Here is a 14,115-nt window from a genome sequence, read left to right as displayed (position 1 = left end):
ATTTTTTCGTTGATGACCCAAATAAGATATTCGTCTAACAAAATACGACTCAAACCGTCTCACGTAAATTTTTGCCATATATATATAGTAATTATAGTAATTTATTTTGTCATTATTTATATATTAGATGATGACCATCATTTGTTATTGAAATTATAGTAATTAACTTTTTTCATTATTTAGATTTATTTGAATTTTAGTCCAATAAATTAAATATAAATACTACTCTCACTTGTACTTACCGCTCTCACAAACACTAAAACCCTAAACCGTGCGTCTCTCTCTTCATTCCTTCAATGGCGGAATCTTTTCCCGTTAAACCAAAACTCCGACCTACTTCCAGTAAGAACACGCCGACCCCTGAATCCAAGTACTGGAGATCCTTCAAAATCCCTAAAGACATCTCGACTACTCCATCTAAATCCCTAATTTACCCCATCACTTCGATTTCGTTTTCCCCAGTTGCGCCTCATGATTTCGCCGCCGCGCATTCCGCCACCATCACCGTCTTTTCGGGACAAACGCTCGAGCCCAAGTCCAACATATCGTCCTTCTCGGACGCCGCCGCTTCCGCTTCATTCCGCTGCGATGGAAAACTCCTTGCAGCAGGAGATTTAACAGGTGCGGTGCGCGTGTTTGATGCAAAGTCTCGCAACCAACTCCGGCTTTTAAAGGGTCATTCGGCCGCCGCTCGCCTCGTCTCTTACCCACGCGCCGCTGATAAGTTTCACCTCTTTTCTGGTGGGGACGATTCTGTTGTGAAGTATTGGGATGTTATGAGTGAGAAGTGTGTACTTGATCTTTTGGGGCACAAGGATTATGTGCGATGCGGAGATGCTTCACCGGTGAGCGATGATATGTTTGTTTCGGGATCTTACGATCACAGGGTTAGGATTTGGGATGTGAGGGTATCCAACGCTGGTTCTGTTATGGAACTGAATCATGAAAAACCTGTAGAGAGTGTGATTTACTTACCATCAGGAGGATTGGTTGCAACTGCAGGAGGCAATTTTGTGAAAATATGGGATGTAATTGGAGGTGGGAAGCTGTTGTATTCTATGGAGAGCCATAATAAGACCGTAACATCGATATGTTTGGGCAAGATCGGGAAAGAAACCGTAGAAGAAGCTGAACAATATAGGATTCTGAGTGTATCACTTGATGGGTATATGAAGGTTTTCGATTATGCAAAATTTAAGATTGTTCATTCCATGAGATTCCCGAACCCTCTTTTGTCTGTTGGGATTTCGCTAGACTGCTCCACTCGAGTGATTGGAACATCCAATGGGATTATGTATATTGGCAGACGGAAAGGGAAAGCTGAGAGCAAAAAAGTAGGAGATCTATTGGGGTTCGAAGCTGCAGATGATGGGCAAAACAGAAGAATCCTAAGGCCTTCTTATTATAGGTATTTTCACCGAGGGCAAAACGAAAAGCCTTCTGAAGAGGATTACTTGATCAAACGGCCCAATAAAGTGAAGGTAGCAGAGCATGACAAATTATTGAAGAAGTTCAGGCATAAGGAGGCATTAGTAGCGGCTTTGAATGGGAAGAATCCAGAGAATATTGTGGCTGTTATGGAGGAACTGATCGCACGAAAGAAGTTGCTGAAATGTGTTTTGAATCTGGAGAATGATGAACTTGGTCTGTTACTGGGTTTTCTACAGAAGTACTCAACAATGCCGAGGCATGGAGGGTTGTTGATGAGGTTGGCAAATAAGGTTGTTGAATTGCGGTATGAAGATATAAGATCTTCGGAGCAATTAAGGGTTCATGTTAGAAACCTAAAAAGAGATGTTGAAGAGGAGTTGAGAATACAGCAATCTTTGCTTGAAATACAGGGAATAATTTCACCGATGCTGAAGATTGCTGCTAAAAGATAAAGAGGAGAAGCTCTTAATTTCTGTTTGTTGGACTAACGTAATTCAAACTATTCAAACTAAAGTATCTCTGTCTCTTTCGTCTGTTTGTTGGAAGGAGAATATGCATGTTGGTCGAATTGAACAAGGCGGTCAGAATGACACATTGTATTCCCTGTGTTGCATTATTTTTTACAATTTACAAGCATTGTTATTTGAATTTCCAATAACTCTAGCATCATGTAGCGTTGATTACTATTCAGTTCACGGCCATTAATATATCCATGTTGGTTGTCAATGTCTTGTCAATAAAGTCCGAGCAAGAAATTATATTTAATTCGTAAGTATTTTATGCTACCTTGAGAGACAAGATTTAACTCCATGACGTACAATGGAAGACATAATTTTCACATTGGATTGCTCCAAGTGTAGCATCGAATGTTCGAATTAACCAGATTATTGTGAGATAGCCCGCCCTTGCCTCAATCCGGTTGAATCCTGTTATTTCAGTCTATACTTCATTTTTTTTGCTAAATTACACGTCAGTATAAGGGGTCTCATTGATCTGTATAAAGAAAATTTACTTTTACGTATAAAACGAAACATTGGAATACCCAAAAGGGTATGTGACATGTAAATGTTACCCCCGTTGATTTCTATTTCATCTGCACATTCCAATACAAACCAATGCACTCAAAAGTATATCAGGACAATTCTTTAGACCATCAATGTATCAACTAAATCCCATATCTGTACATAGTACATACATCTACAGGGTCATCTAACACAAGCGGCTACACATCATAATTTACAAGTAGTTTCATTATGCTGTCTTCAGTCCATGTTCTTGGTCTCAAGTCCACTCCAATGTTGCTAACTGGAAGCTCCTACACCCAAAAAGTGATGCCTCAATATGGCTGATTTTTTATTCACGTATATCAATAGATAAATATAATATGATGTTTATCTAAAGCGTGCGTGTGTAGGAAGCTGAAGTTTTTGGGGTAGCCATATATTCCGTGGCTTGACCAGAATCAAATGTTTTTGTCTGGTCCCTCTTGTCCTCCTTTGATACCACCCTTAAAGATCTGAGCTTGGATGATGCTCTGACTGTATCAGAGGTGCTTCCTCTTCATCTTCGTCTTGTTTTTCTTCGACTCCAGCATCTTGATCGGATCCACTGATTGAATCATCCTCTCCACTTGAACTTTGCTCATCAAAAAGCCTTTTGCCTGGTAGATTTTGATTCTTACGAGGGCGACCTCGACGTCTCATATATATCCCTTCTTTAACATCTACAACATGAAAGCGAACTTTTAATTACATTGTAGCAATGGAGGGTCCTGAAAACCTCAAACTACGATCTACAATGGACAGCATACAAAAATGACCCCAATACAGCATGTGGCACACTTCCAGCCTCAGGTTAGTAAGTCGGCCTTATCGGGGAATGGATGATATCTTCTAAAAGGAATTGTGACTGCTAGCAACAACTTGCCAGAGTTTGATTTTAAGGTAAAATATTATTAAATTGATGAGTTGTTTTTATACAATAAATCACGGTCTTAAGTTTTAATGCATCCATTAAACGCCATTTTACAATTTAGCATATCAAAATAAACGGCTTCCACCAAGCAGTAAAATGCCATGGAAGAATACATCATACTATCATCTCAATGATCAAGTACGCATAACGTTGACCAGAATATCTTGAGAAAATAGCAAGTCTACCAAGTAAATGCATCTTTGTCTATAATGGTGAAGGCCACATCTCACAAATTTATTCACCCAACCACTGAGTGCCTAATATGCATAGAAGTGTCGTGATTTAGTCTTGAAAGAATTAAACATTATATATAGGAATCCTGTAGTTCGTGTGCATTTAGGTACTTGCGGGGGGGGCATATGACAGTACAAGTTACCTATAAGATGTCAAAAGATGAATATTTCAGTGGAGTACATCTTCCATCAAAAGTAAGTGATAAAACAAGCACAAAAATCTAGAACCCCAGATCCATGGTAATGTTCAAATCTCAGATGCAAAAGGCAAGAAGATCAAACAGCCTTCCTTTAATTAAAGATGTGAATGCTTAAATAAGATAATGCGTGCTTTACACTTAAAAAAAATGGAGAATTAAGAGATGGAGAGGAAATAAGATGCAAAAAGGCGGAAGCATAGTGATACCTTTTACAGCTTCGTTTCTCACATATTTCTCGCGAAGGTTGTCTAGAAAGGTCAAATAGGGGCGCCACCCACTAGGATCTTCATCCATATTCACATTTTCAGTTCTTCTTTCTACTCCTCTCATTCTAATAAGAAAGAGCATAAAGCATTAACTTGATAGAATTAGGAATATTTCCAATCATTACCTCAGCAAGAATTTGCACTGAATAAGTGAGACAGGTCGACAATTCAGACAAAGAAGGCTTGTGGAATTCCAGGTATCTCTGGGATACACCTCGAGTACATTTATATATTTAGAAAGTGACAAGATTCTCATAGACCTAAAAACAACTTGCTGTTTCTAATTGTTTGGGGCCTTTGGGCCCGGATATAAATTTAATCAGACACAAATAGTTCATAAAATAATGATATAGGCAGATAGAAGTCAGCTTTGACTAATAAATAGCAAGCAAGTTCAACTCGTTTTCATTATTCACTACTTTTGATGTTTATTAAGGAGCATCAGAGTGCTAGGAACCTTGTTCAATCACATTATATTCACACATTCTAGTGGACATGTTTCATGTCGCTCAGTACATGAGCACCATGTTTTCGGGTGGTTTAAAGAAACTTAAGATCACATAAACCACACTCCACAAACATGATGTTTTTATACCCCTGAAACAAGGAATTGGTATTAACAGAATGTTTAACTAGTCATCTTTATGCTTGCTAGATGCATACACAATAGATGGAGCTCTTACACGTCCAGTACATCAGGCGCAGGAAGGTTCGATATAAACTGCAGCAGCACACCATCCAGGAAAGACAGCTCTCTTGGGGCATTAAAGAAAGCATAGTTGATGCCCTCTTTGACAATATTCATAATTTCAGATTTGTGCTTATTTCGAGCAGCACCAACATATGATCCAGATAGCCGAGCAGCCAAATCTTTACATTCCTGAAATGACTTGCTTGACAATGATTTATCATTGCCAGAAGAAACTACTAAGTGATACCTTTGGTAGGCCTAGCCAACAACAATATAAAATAAGTATTGTATAGCATTAAAATAGTAAATGCTAATTAGAAACTACAGGAGGAGTCTGTTTCTTTATCAACTACAGACTACATTAGCAAAATGTAAAAAATTCTAAAACCAAGAAGATAAGATAACAGTGAAAGGATTAGATATGAAAAAAATTCAAGCAGTGATCAAGTAGCAAGTCCTTTAACTTTGTATTACCTTTTTAAGTGCTTCTAGAAGAAGACTTGAAATATCTCCTTTTTTCTTCAAAGCAGTAAGTAGATGCTTTACAATTTCAGTAACACTAGAACCATATGTCTCCAGATGAAAAATTATCTCCGGTGCAAGATGTTCCTAATTTAGCAGGCAATCACAGAAAATGTCTGAACTCCTCGATCACAAGGCGAAACAAAAAAGAAAACACAATTTAAGATGGTGCTACACATTATGATATTATCTACAATATTTCCATAACAATTAGCAAACATGTCAAGACGAAACGCCCAGGGAAAAAAATGGAAACCTAAAATAAACTCGATGCAGATCAGTTTAGCCAAGCGGAAGGATAAACGATTTCAATACAGATCAATTAGCTATCATATTCTCCTTCAGGGTAAATAAAGTACAAACTAGTATAGCTACCTTAGGAACTGAATCTGTCGCCACTAATTTTGCCAGAGCAAAAATGACAGCATCTCTATTAGTCTCCTCAATATATTCTCTGTTGCCGTTTTAATCATCTGCATCATCTGCAGTGCATGAAATGAGCACTTCACATGAGAAGATATTAAACAAACAGACTACTTTAAAGGAGCATATCAGCGTGAAGGGGAGAACCAAACATACTTCCTACTTGCAGTAGCATAAACAAGAAAAATAGTCTCTCCAATACCAGGTCTCTTTTTATTCACGTAATATGAAGTTTGGATGGGGAAAAAACAGAATCATTCAGTGGGACGGGAATTTTGACAGAAATTTAGAACCTTACGAACCTAATGTTGCAACTGCTTAGTTTGTTAAGTTTTGTGTGGATTAGAGATGAAAATTAGCGGATAATAGGAAGTTATTCCACTCATAGGATATGAAAAATTGAAAGTTAAAAAGCTAACTGTATTTATTTTCTAATTTTATCAATAAGTGCCACGTAAGTATCTTCAATTATTTTTGTTTTACTACAGTTTGCTTTAACCTTAAAAGTCAACAAATAGACATGTCTGAATCCAAAGCATAATTAGTTATTTGCAGAAATGAAGTATTAAATGATTTCTCTTTCTATCTATGTTTCTGTGTGATGTTATTCCAGAAAATTATCTCTTTTTCTATATATGTTTATGCGTTTTCAGGGACAGAAATGTCAATGTTGGGGAAAGAAGGAAAACAATATGTGCAAGTATAATAAGCCAAGCAAAAGGCAGTATTGAAATAAACATCAAAATGTGGAAAGTGAAACAAGAATTGACCTTCAAAGAGGCCATACAAACATATCATTTCGCCATACAGAGATATGAAAGTGATAAGTCACACAATGTTTCAACCAAAATTTACAGAAAATAAATGGGGAAAAATAACAGCATAAACATGGGACTTGAACTAAACCTTGTGTCACATAATTCCAAATGATCATAACCTTTGGAATTAAATTACAAATTACAAACTTATAAATATGCCAAAAAAGTAAAGCTCTATCTAGCCAACAAACGTACTTGTTTTATTACCTGAAATATTGAGAAGTTGCTCACACATTTTCCAGTATTTCTCGATGATGGACTCATCTGCGCGGTACCCTAATATCTCTAGCTTAGTTGAATTAAATTTAGTCTTTTTGAACAAACACCAAATATCAGTAAGGATAGCACAGACCTGTAGATACAGAACAAAGTCGTTAATCTTTGTTTCATGTAAAAACACAGCTTAGAACGCATAAAAGGAATGCAGAAATAAAAACATATGCATGATTATGTAATCACCGCAAAATGGGCTTACTCTATATGGTAGCTGATTTCCGGATCCTCCATCGACATTTATTTTAATGGGAGTTTGAAGAAAGTACTCAAGTTGTTCCAACAAGGCATTTCGTTTCCATAAAAGAGAAGATACAAATGTCTCCGACACTGTTTCACTGGACACGACAGATTGTAGGCACCAGGAAACATGTAGAAACATATTCAGAAGCAGGAAGGCAATAACCTGAATGAGCACAAGCATCTGATGATCAGCAAGTGCAGAAGAGACATCAGTTTTAACAAAATATTACAGACAAAGCACAGACCTCCTCATCTATGTTTCTGAAACTTTGAAGAATATGCACCAGATCTTGATACAAGCTTTCAAGAAAAACTTTACGAGATAACTGAATTTCATACAGCCTTTTAAGATTTACTAGCAAAGAGTATTCGTCACCACCATTCTGCAGAGAAAAACATGTCAACTCTCACAACTTCACTAATTTATAGAGAAGATAAGAAGAACAGTCTATACCGCAACATCTTTCAATGCAGATTTTAATTTCACCATTATCTCGTCCTCAATCTCCTTGACCTGATTCTGACCAAAATCTTGCAACTCTCCTTGGCTCTCAGTGCCACAGAACTTAAATGCTTTTACGCATGATCGGAGAGCATCTTTATCACCATGCTTAAAAAAGGCCTCCCTCATAATTTGAAGAGTAGCCTTAAAATTCTGAAAAGAGAAGGAATATATACTTAATCTACTCCTTGGTAAGTTGCTCATAGCCAAGTGACTTATAATCATACCTGTTCTTGTCTCTTTAGTGAATAAAGCTCCAGATTCATGTGAACAATAATTTCGACAAGGGGCGCCACTTTGTCCTTGTCAGACAAAAATTTTCGTAGGAGTTGAGGATAGGTTTTCATCATCGCAACAGTTATGTCACGTTTATTGTTTTCAAACATTTCCTGGAAATTTTTTGACAAAACCTTAAAACATAATTCTAGTATGATAAAGAAAGAACGATATAGAACGAGGGAAAACACATAGGCAATCAGTGCAAAATGAAAGTCCAAGTGACAAGAAGGGGATGCAACCGAAATCTTACAAACCTATTGAGCTTTAGTCAGATGAGGGTTTCTATTATCAGTCGCAGGAACAATTCTTTCTCCTACTGCCTTTTTTATGGACGCAAACAGAAGCCTAATCAAATTCGTAGCATCTGCTTCTTCAAGCTCAGATGAAGGGCTGTCCTCCAGAAGCATGTGAATGATGCACTTCCAATCCTGCAAGAAACACAACGCATTCAGCAAAAACAAAGCCATGTCTCGGCAAGATTAACGAAGATCAGCACCAATATGTAAAAAATTTGTTGACGCTCTGTTCAAATTTTGGGGGGAAAAAGATCATCGCTTGATATCCAGATTATTGAGGTTTATAATATCAATTGATGCACATATATTTACATGTTAGTTGGAAAAAGAGTTCGCACATATATTTACATGTTAGTTGGAAAAGAGTGCGAGAAATGAAAATAAGGTGGTATATCGTAACATATCGATACCCCAGAAGAAATGAAGAAATAACAACCTCAAAACCAAATATCAAAACTTAAAAATTTGCAAAGAAGCATTGAAACTATTGATTATGTCAACTATGAATGGTCATCGTCGTCATCAAACATGTATGCTAAAGACTCTTTACAGTTATACATCATTGGTTAGTAAACCAAAATATATTTAGATTTATTAACAATAAAGTTTCTTAGGAAGAAAATTATGGTTAGTTATAAAAGGTCCTGACTCATATCCTTATATCCTTCTGCTTTTCTTACTTTCTTTCATTTATATTCAAATTTGGAAAGGAGTTAAAGTGGTGGAGGACCTCATTAATCTTGGACATAACTATACATTTACCTTCTGCGTCTTCAACTACAACTCAACAGTAATGGAAACTGAACTTGAAAGCACAAAATTGATGTAGCTGTACTGTTGTCGTGGAATGCTCATCCACGCTCATATTGTAATTTCATAATATTATAATAAATTTAGTTTCCTATTAAAAAAAAAAAAAACTTTCATGGCCCCCATATAATCCCACACATCATCGATGACGTATGAACTCAAAACAGGGTCTGCTGAAAATTCTTTTAGTATCTGTAGCATTCTATTGATATGAATCTCTGAAGAATCGTTATCACCGCCTGCAAGAGAAACCTCTTACTTGGACAAAAAAATGCCAAAAGAAAAAAGGAGGGAAAAAAAAAAGCAAAAGCATTAGTAAACAGGTGAAAGAAACCTGTTGAGCGAGGTTGTGAATCATTGAATTTCTGCGCAATCAAATGATCATAAACCAATGCTCCAATCGCATGCCTAACTTCTGGTGGATCATCAATCAATAAATCATATAACGAACCTAGTTCTTCATCAGGCACAAGTTGATGTCTGCAATATACCCAAACATACTTGTCAAAATAATGTTATGTCTAATCACCATGAATGGAAAACAATTTCAAAATCACAATTAATTGGCAAGAGTAGTCATTACTAGCTTACCTCAAGAGCTGTTTTACAAGTCCTATTGCACATACTGACACAGAAATATCAATGTCGTCAGCAAGTTCAAGCATCCGTTTGTAAAATCTCTCCGTGAAAAGGTTAAGTGATGGCACATTATCGTCCACCTCATAAAGATTTTGCAATGCCAGAACAGAAGCCTTTCTTACACCAGCACTCTTCAAATTATGATAAAAAGAAAAATGTCGAGTAACATGGGAAAATAAAAACTTATCACCCTTGCAATAAATTTACATTCACCATTTATAACTTTGTCGTTTAGTGTCCATCCAAGATATTTCAAATACAAATCCTGCAAGAACAGTGAGAGATATGAAAGTACCCACACCCCAAGTGACTCTATGCATGACATTCGGATATCTGGATCAATGTCTCGATAACGATGTACAAATAGCCTTCAAGAAATAAGTTTCTCGTATAAATTAAAACAAGAGAACGTGAATTCCCAGGCAAAATAAAAGTAACAAAAAAGACTGATTCACTTTGGCTAATAATCATACCCGGTAAAAATTTTCCGCATCATCTCTTCCATGATAGTTATCTTATCATGCGTTGTGGATAACCGTATACTGAGTGATTCTACTCTAAGTCCTTCAACATTTTTCTTCTGTTCCACATTCAACTGTCTCTGAGTGGTTTCTCTCTGTGCACCAAGCATTTTAGCAACATTGATGAAGGACGATACTAGCTGAAGACCCATCAATGAGGCAATCTGACGATATACTCTAGGAGGAGTGCTAACACATACCAAGACAAATGTAAGCAAAATGCTGCCGCCAGCTTAGATTGAAATTGCCTAGAAATAACTTCCAAATTCTTACCATGACAACGCAATAATGTAGTCCAGGCACTTATCAAAGAGTGACTGATCAAACAGTGGTCCATTTTGGCATTCACTTACCACATTGTCCCAAAAATAGACAAGATTATCTTTGAAATTCTTGAAGTCCCGTTTTGAACTTTGATAATCTTCAATTTCACCCTATGTTCCAAGAAATTAAGAAAAAACTAATGTCTCTTAGCTTCTTTGTATTTACGTTTACTGCACAGATTGCATTAATTTGTGAAGTCGTAGAGGAAAATTGAAGTTAAACGACCATATAATTCAAAGATGAAAATATAATATTCTTCATAAATTAGAAAAAAATCCCATTGACATCCAATTATATACAAATGAATACCAAGGAAAGAAAATATACACAAGGACAACTTTATATTTTTTTTCTAAAAAAAAAGAGAATACTTTTCTGGCCATATTAACAAGAGCAACAACAACGTCGTCAACATCGGTCTCATCTAGATCCTCTTCATGAAGATGATACTTTGCTCCGCATGCCTACAAGTGATTATAGCAGAATTAGTTACAGAGTGAATTATGAAAAAAATAATATAATCATTTACAAAATATAATGACCTCAAAAAGTAAAGTTAATAGCTCAGCTGTTGCAGACTTTTGGTTTCTCTCATACAGTTCAACCCATCTTTTGACCACATCAGGAATTCCTTTCGCACCACTTTTGATAGCTTCCGCAAACTCATTTCCTTTTTTATCAAGGCAAGCAAGCGGTATGCCTACTAATATGCATGTTGGAAAATAAACACTAACAGGAAAAAGGCAAAACTCAACATACCCCGTAGAGACCACTTAACATGAGATTAGCAGATAACATGAGATTAGCAGATAAATAAGAAAAGCAACACCACCTAAAGGTTTTAAAAACAGCGAGCTTTTTGAACAATTCACCAAATTTAATAAACTAATACATAGCTCAACATTCCCCACTATGGCCAGCTCTCAAGTGAGAAAAAAATAAGACTCGCGTTATGAAAAAATTGCAATTTATTAAATAAAATACGAAATGTCACTATATATAACTAAGATAATCACAAATTAGGTCATAAATATTGGTCCAGCTCCACAAGGCGGGTAAGAAAATCTTTCACACACCGTCGCAACCACCACCAGCCACCGGTTAGTTTGGTTTCAGAGATTGGAGGTTTATAGTTGAGATTCAAATGCTTCAGTTCGAGTTTGGGAATCTTTCTGTTCACTCCAGTAACATAGCTGTGGTAATTCAAAAACCCTATCACTAAAAAAACTAAATTTAAAAACCTAAAGGGAAGTTCAGGTTACCAATTAAGCTCATGTCAGTTTTGGGAGCCACTGCAGCCGAGGTCGATGCATCTTCAGTAGCCTTATTACGCTTATATTTTCGGCGAGGTTCTTGGAAATCATCAGAAGATTCTTCCTTCTCCTCCTCCAATCCCACGTCAACTTTGTCCGTGCGCGTGAAATCGGCAGACCTAACCGGAGCCCTAGCCCTTTTCTACTCAAACACAGACATCATAAAAAGGCAAAAAAAGTAAAAAATAATAATAGATAATGGAAGTTCTACAGCATAATTGAGCGGTAATACGGTCACTAGTGATGGTTAATTTACTAACCGAACGACGAGCCACGGTGTCCGGCGCTACTGGTTCTTCTTCCATGAAATACCTAGCGGCGGCGACAGAAACCACGGCAATGGTGAATGGAGTTCGTTTACGTGTTCGCGAATTCTCTGCTCTGAAGAAGGGAATTGATCTTCCCGCCAAAGGAAAATTGTGCTGCGGAGGCTGAAGCAAAATGACAGCGGAGCGGGAATTCCAAATTTTCACTCTTCGGAGTCAGTGAGTGCGACTGCTCTTTATATTTTCGCTTTATTTGAAATTTATAGTTTTCGATTATAGTTTATTGTTAATAATAATAAAAAAATATTAAATATTAAATTCATATTTTACTTATTTCTATATTAATTATAAAACTAAAATGAATTCAAAAATATTTTCATTATTAGATAAACTTTAAATTCTTTCCAATTAACATGAAATACTATATAAATTTACCAGGAATGAATTTGAATTTTATGATATTGATTATCTAAAACTACAAAAATATTTAAATTTATCAATCCAAATATAACTTAATATATTTTAATATATATCGTCCAGAGTTCTGCTTAAAATAATTAATTAAAATAATAAATAATTGTCGGCCGTAAAAATTAAAACATTGGCCCAAACAAAATAGAAACAAAAGCCCAAGGAAAGAAACGGAGGCTGGCCTAATCGGGGAAATTAACAGAAGGATTGACCAATTCATCAAAGCGTATATTTCTGGTCACGTTTCATATAGACGAGTATTTCAATTTTTTGTGGCATATTCATGTCTTCATACCATTTGAAGAATTTTCATTGTCTTTCCGACAATTTTATTCGCTTTGATTGGATTAAACCGATGTGAATATCATCAACGTTCGAATCAAGATCTATTTTCACTTAGTTTATAATATATATTTTCTTCCACAAATTGACGTCGAACAACACATATTGGCAAACCCGCAAAATAAATAACAAACACCTACATGCAAACATAGATATGATTGGTTATTAAGAATTTTCCATTGAATTACACACGATAGAACTTGCACAAAACTCTGAAATTATAATTTAATTAAAGAAGAATGATTTTGAAGATATGGGGGGGAGCAATAAACAGATACAAATCCCTTTTGTTTATTATCCATTTATCCGTTGACAGTAGAAAGGCAGACCCAAGTTGGAGGTGACATATTTTGCGGCGACAATGCAGCTCGGCTCACAACGGTCCCCGACTTTCCTTCATAATTACATGTTTTTCCTTGAACTCCTGTCATATTAAATATAATGAAATTTATTAATATATTAGGGTATATAATGTTGCATACATTAAAATATATTTTTTAACTAATGGATATTTATAAATTATAAAAAAAACTTTTTAAATATTTTTTGTGTTATTAAAGAGTTTTTGTTTTTTCTTTGATTTATTTTTAAAGTTTGCTTTGTGCTTTAATATGTTTTCTTTTCGGAGTCGTGAGCTTTTATAGTTGGGTTAGGTAATATTTTATATTATATATTAAGTTTGGATATAATATTAAACATGTATTAAGTTTGAGTCTAATAGAGATAACTTAGTATTATGGTAATTTTTAAAAAAATCCAATATACACTCTCTTTCTGCATTGATAAATTAATTTAATGTGAAAAAAATTTACAAGAAATTTATTAAAAATCATAAAATTTTAAATTTGATTTTTATTTTTACAAGTATAGTTTTTGACTTGTTGAAATCCATCAATTATTTCGAATTGCCAAAGTCAAATAGAGTAAAGAAATAAAAAATCATTAAATCCAATTTTATTAGGTAATAGGATAAGTTGGCCATTTAATCAAATAAATAATAAATAATATAATAAAATGACGAAATAACAGGTGACCAACCGAAAGCTATTAGGTTTCAAATTATTAAATAATTCTACAGGAAAGCAGTTAATATTTTTGGATTCGATTTTGTAAATGAAGAAACATTAGTTGGAAATTTATAAGTTAGAGTCGGTTTTCTTCGATAATATATACTTTCATGTATTTATATAATCAAGTTATAAAGAAAATATATATGAGTAGATCTTCGTGCAAGTGAATATATATGTATGAACCATACATATAATTAAAAGAATTGCG

General features: G+C 35.3%; 1 protein-coding gene and 1 pseudogene across 1 annotated transcript; one reads left to right on the top strand and one right to left on the bottom strand.

The window, feature by feature from the left end:
- The first annotated feature begins 246 nt into the window (after nucleotides 1-246).
- LOC142523478 (protein SLOW WALKER 1) lies at nucleotides 247-2,191 on the top strand. The gene has a single exon (XM_075627288.1). The coding sequence runs from the start codon at nucleotides 297-299 to the stop codon at nucleotides 1,881-1,883; it is 1,587 nt and encodes a 528-aa protein (XP_075483403.1). The 5' UTR covers nucleotides 247-296; the 3' UTR covers nucleotides 1,884-2,191.
- Nucleotides 1,905-12,261, bottom strand: LOC142523468 (sister-chromatid cohesion protein 3-like; annotated as a pseudogene).
- Between the last annotated feature and the right edge of the window lie 1,854 nt (nucleotides 12,262-14,115).

This window comes from Primulina tabacum, chromosome 2, assembly GCF_025594145.1.
Source record: "Primulina tabacum isolate GXHZ01 chromosome 2, ASM2559414v2, whole genome shotgun sequence".
Lineage (NCBI taxonomy): Eukaryota > Viridiplantae > Streptophyta > Magnoliopsida > Lamiales > Gesneriaceae > Primulina > Primulina tabacum.
This window is presented reverse-complemented; position numbering and strand designations above follow the sequence as displayed.

Coding starts and splice junctions, on each gene's coding strand:
- LOC142523478 (XM_075627288.1), top strand. CDS start 297: ATGGCGGAATCTTTTCCCGTTAAACCAAAACTCCGACCTACTTCCAGT.